At 38.9% G+C, this 5,440-nt stretch overlaps 1 protein-coding gene across 1 annotated transcript; it reads right to left on the minus strand.

The window, feature by feature from the left end:
• Positions 1 to 5,440, minus strand: LOC137820167 (protein LEO1 homolog). The gene is made up of 12 exons (XM_068624035.1): positions 5,050 to 5,440; positions 4,609 to 4,958; positions 4,021 to 4,165; positions 3,736 to 3,921; positions 3,101 to 3,277; positions 2,343 to 2,474; positions 2,087 to 2,266; positions 1,873 to 2,004; positions 1,632 to 1,736; positions 1,293 to 1,544; positions 568 to 728; positions 1 to 212 (listed from the first exon to the last, which is right to left on the minus strand). The coding sequence occupies exons 1-11, from the start codon at positions 5,170 to 5,172 to the stop codon at positions 591 to 593; spliced, it is 1,920 nt and encodes a 639-aa protein (XP_068480136.1). The 5' UTR covers positions 5,173 to 5,440; the 3' UTR covers positions 1 to 212; positions 568 to 590.

A 5,440-nucleotide genomic window follows, 5' to 3' on the forward strand; every position in this document is an offset into this window, starting at 1 on the left:
TACAGAGAACAAACTTATTTACACTCATCTTTTTTAAAACCATTATCAAGAGTCAACAACATATATTATGACGAGAGGCTGAGACTGAGTACTACATCAATATATCATCAGACTCTGCTTTATGTATACAAGGATGAATATTAAAATTGTAGCTATAAATGAAAAAGAATGAGTCGTCTCAGCCTTTGCTGCAGTCTTATGCGCATCCTTCCCTGAACAGCAAGGCAAGGACCATTCAGATACTATTTTAAAATAACAAAATATAATTTATCAACCAATAATAATAGAGTGAGGGGGAGAAGGTAAAACGATTTAACAATTTTTTTCTCTTTTGCCTATGGCTCGTCAATTCATTGCTAAAGGAAAAAATCTTAATTATTAGAGTTTAATCTTCATATACTTTCCGCATAAAAAAACTCCACACCTTTAATCAATTAAAAATCACTTATAATATGACAAGTAAAATTAAAATAATTATTAAAAATTGAACAATCTTGTATACATGACCCTGAAGTTGAAACTCTTGCACTGTATTGTAATCAAATTCTAGAGACTAAGACTACTCACCGTGAAATATGGCTTAAGGAAGTTCATTCCTCATCACTATCATACACAACTGCCATCCGTCGATGGGTGGTTGTTTTCCTTGGAGGAGAGTCCTCATCAGATTCAAATCCCCCCTTCCTCTTGGCACTGCCTCTAAACTCCTTACTCTTTTGCTTTGGTTCCTGCGAGAAAACATCCAACTAGTTTCAAAACCACAGCATAGCAATCGAATATCCTTATTTCCAACTAAATTTATTACTCAAGGAAGTACAACAATTAGGGCAGGAAACACTACAAGAAAAAAAAAAGGGAATAAGGATAGCCAACACATTGATGAAACATGTTGGGTGTTTTGAAAATGTCGTGGGATTTCATCCATAGTTGTGACACTTGACAATAAGAGAGAAGTCCATATGCATAAAATATCTGACAGGCAATGCATTCATCATCTTATGAACTTTCACCCTACCCACAAGATACAAGCACAAAGAGGACACACGTAGAGCAGTCTTGTAAACAAAAATAAAAATATCTCCACAGTACAAACCAGTGCGTAGAATGGAAACATTATAAATGGGGAAGATTTAAAAACAATGAAACTACATGAACTAATCACATGGAATATATATTCTTATTAACAGTTATGGAGGACCAGATAAGAAGCAAATTGAAATTAAATAGAAGTACCTATATGGACCTAGTGCCAAATATTTAAATATGTATTGTTTTAATAAAATATGCAGTACCTCCTCTTCCTCCTCATCTGATGCATCATTAACTTGTTCTGCCTCTTCATAGTGATCTTCCTCTTCTTCATCGTCCTCATACTCTGGCTCAGTATCCTCATCCCTCTTGCGTGGTGGAGGCCTCTCATCTTCCTCTTCATCAGTTTCATACTCAGACTCCTCTCTCTCATCATCAGGGTAACCCATTGGATTTCGAGAGGATTTAGGAGGTGGGAAAGAAGACTTACGAGGGATGTCTCTAGGTCCCTGTGACTAAATTCCAGAAAATAACCCTCATCAAATGACAAATGCCAAAACAATCGACATCCATACAACTTCCTGGAGACTAAGAAACAATACCTTTTTGGCATTCATAATTCGTTTCTCTGCTCGGGCTTCTGCTTCCAAATCATCCTCAAAGCGGCGCTGAGAACGACGAGAATCATAGTATTCTGCTTCATCCTCCTGGACGAAAGAAAGATAGATAAATAATGGAACTGTCATAGTTTTATGTACGCAGATATGCTTACAGAGAATTGCAGGAGATACATGAGCAAAGCAAAAACAGACTTTTATGGGGGAAACAAACTAAAAATTATACCTCGTCCAATGCATCCTCTAAAAACCCAGGAGAAAGTTGACGCCTCCTATCTACAGCTGGAGTATACTTCCGGCTCACCTTCTCACGCTTTCGGTTAAGAAGCACATTAGCCCGGATATTTTGACTTTCAGCCTGTAAAAGATATAGAGAAATTAGATGATGGTACCCAAGAGACACTAAGCATGTAATGTAACTATTGAATTATTGATTATACCTTCTCTTTTTCCTCTTTTTCCCTCTCAGGATCAATGTCAGTAATGCAGTTTTTAACCTTGTAAACCTTCTTATGCCTTGAGTCAACAAGGGCAGTCAACAGCCGATGGGAATTTGATGACAAGGAAGATGGCATAAACCTCATTTTCTTCAATAACCTTCCTTGTGATTGAAGGATTCCCTGTAAGGATGTAAACATCGATAATTAGGGGGAAACAGTAATTTATCAAGACATCCACGGGAGTAAAGAAATTCACCTTTCCGTGTCTAAGGAAAAGATGTGCTTGATCATGCTGGGCATCTTGCACTGATATGTCAAGAACTTCATTCCCAATTAAAAGCTGCAGGCTGCCATCAGACCATCTCACAAAGCGGGCATTGCTTTCATACTACAGTAATAGAAAATTCATGATACATTTTTTGTAAAAAATGATATACTGCAACCTAATCATGAATGACATGTCATATCATATCACCAACCCACCTGGTGAGAAAAGGCTTTGGTTGTTCTACAAAGTTAAAGGTTAAACATAATACAACATGGAGCATGTTATTCCTATTTAGTACTAATGACTTTATTGAAGTACTTCCTGGCCCTAATGATGAGCAGCTTCAAATTTGATCCCCCGTATCCTTAAAATATCAGAAACTTCCTTAACATATTATAAATCTACTACAGTTCAAAAAAATCATGGACATCTCCATGCACATCAAAACTAAATCAGATTTTGCAAGCAAAGGGCAGAATTTATACACAAGAAATTGTAGACTCCAGAATTTTAAAGAATATATTTGGCCATTGTATCCTGAATCCATCTCAATATTAAGCTCAAAATTCAAAAACATTTTATATGACATAATTAGAAGAGTAAAAGGTAGTAGAAAGGAATACAAATGATGTAAAAGCAGTTAAGAAGTTACACAAAAATGTCAGAATCTTCTTCATCGCAATTATTTAGAGTTCACAGAAATTATAATTGATAGCATGCATAAGAAACGGTATACAATTACTTACAGATGCTGTGCCGTCAGGATTTCTAGCAGTCCTCCAACGTACAATATTGTTCTCCAACCGAATGCGCTTTCTGGCTCCAGATTCATCAGTTACAAAAGTATCCTCTTCCACATATGTTTTAGGATCAAATGGTTTTGGATCAACACCCATAATATTGGAAACTTTAATCATGTTCATCTGCCAATATATATAGAGAGAGAGTGAGAGAGATTAAAATACAAGTGGCTGAATAGTGAAATTCAACATATCTTGCCCGAATGCCCATCATTAGAAAAGGCAACACATCTATACATAAAACTGAGTGATATCACGTATTCATCATGCATGACCTTCTTGTCATATAACCTGACGTTGTACAATCCTCATCTAATTTGGAACATGTCACCAACTTTGACAAGGGGAACTTATCAAGAAACTGTTAAAAGATCCACTTCCTTAAACACTTCAAATTCAGGATTCACTCACACACTACGCATGCCAACTTCTTTATCACAACAATGTTAACGACACAAAAGTGGAGTGAAAATTACTCATGTTTTCCAGCCGCAAAGTTAAAGCTAATTTAAAATTAAAATATAAAATAAAAATAAAGGGTTCTCACTCGTAATGGAAGATGAACATGATTAGAAGCATACCTTTTCTGGAAGAGCTGGAGGAGGTCGTAATGGAACTTCCAACTCTAAAGGGGGTCCAAGTGGCTTCTCTTTAGTTTTTATCTCAAAGTTTTCCTCCTCTGATTCATACTGGTGATCTTCATCAGCAAGTATATCTTCTGGTCTCAGGTTCTTTCCGTAACTTCCTTCCTCCTCCACAGGATATCTCTGGGGCAGGAAATCAGTTATATGATCAATTAGGGCAATTCACAGATAAAGGAAAATGTCATTATTGAAACCAATATCTCTATTGGCACCTTTACTCACATTTGAATCTTGTTCAATGTCCTGCTGAACAGCATACCCCATTTCCTCATCTTCATCATCGTCAAAATCACCAAATACATCACGAATTTCAGGGGCCGAATGCATGTCACGTGTCTCATCTTCTTTTTCATCTCTGGGCGACACACTACATTTAAAAAAAAAAAAAAAGTTATCAGTCTCAATGTCATGCAGCAGTTAACAAAAAACTGGCAAGGTTAGTTCTTTGACGTTTGATTTAATTTTTCACTTCGGCCCTCCAACTTCCTTTCTGTTTCAATTCGGTCCTCTAATTATGAGCTGTACAACAAGTTCATCCTATCAGTTAGAAAATGTTAAGTGTAATTAGCAGAGAGGATGAATTTGTCAAACTAGGGTGCGTTAGAATCCCAAAACTGAAAAAACAAAATAATTAAGCACAAAAAGTCTTAGGTCACCACCAGTAATACCCTGTGTTCTATCCTATGCCCTAATAAACGAAACATGTGTCAACATGCATCTCAACACTAACAATGGAAAACATCAACCATCCAGAAATATCAAATACATAATTCAGCCACATTTGTCCACAATTTTCGTGAAACATCATACCTTGGGCTTCTAGCTTCGTCGACTTCTTCCTCCTCCTCATCGTGGTGATCGTAATGGTTCTCCTCCGACCTCTCAGATCCGCTCTCAACGACGTCGTCCCGGCGCTTACTCGTGACGCCACGCTGGCTATAACCGTCATCTTTGGCGTCACTATCCGAGTCTCTTCCCTCACTCTCCTCTCTCTCTCCCACTTCAACCTCCTGCGAGCTCTGCTCCCTCTCGCCCTCGCTCTCGCGATCGTGTTCTCCTTCTCCTTCTCCTTCTCCGTCTCCCTCGCTCTCGATTTCCACCTCGCCCTGACCCTCCACCTCGCCCTCTCCCTCCTGCTCCCCCATTCCCTCTCCCTCGTCCTGAAAAACAAAACGCGAAAACATGGAAAAACGGTTAGGGTAGGGATCCAAACGCGGTACAAGGAAAAGGAGTATGAAATTGGGGGCGTACGGATGGGTAATTGATTTGGGGGTTGGATTCGTGCTCGGAATCGACGTCGAGCTCTTCCTCCTCCTCGGATTGGTCGCCGAAGAGGTTCTGCATCATCTGGTGGCGCTTCTCCTCGCCTCCCATGGCTTCCGGGAGAAGAAACCCTAGACACGAGAGGTTTTCGACGGAACCGCTTCAACTCCGAAGCTGTGTTTCTTTGTTCTTGTGCTGTGCTCCGGAAACGCACCGTATCAGTCACGCTTTTAGTGTCGAAGATGCGATTCCATGCTTATTTATTGGGAATGGCTGGTCTCATCCCAAAAAAACTACCTCCTGCGCGCCCTAGGTTGGGCTTAGAGAAAAAAAGTTAACCTAAATTTATAGAAATAAATCTTCTACTTTGGACTTTCTT

This window comes from Phaseolus vulgaris, chromosome 9 (genome assembly GCF_000499845.2).
Source record: "Phaseolus vulgaris cultivar G19833 chromosome 9, P. vulgaris v2.0, whole genome shotgun sequence".
NCBI classification, from domain to species: domain Eukaryota; kingdom Viridiplantae; phylum Streptophyta; class Magnoliopsida; order Fabales; family Fabaceae; genus Phaseolus; species Phaseolus vulgaris.

Excerpts from the sequence above, each read along its gene's own strand:
- LOC137820167 (XM_068624035.1), bottom strand. The coding sequence starts at position 5,172 with ATGGGAGGCGAGGAGAAGCGCCACCAGATGATGCAGAACCTCTTCGGC. Across the intron at positions 2,005-2,086 it reads AAAAAGAGGAAAAAGAGAAG|GCTGAAAGTCAAAATATCCG; the intron begins GTATAATCAATA and ends TATCTTTTACAG. Across the intron at positions 729-1,292 it reads CAGATGAGGAGGAAGAGGAG|GAACCAAAGCAAAAGAGTAA; the intron begins GTACTGCATATT and ends GTTTTCTCGCAG.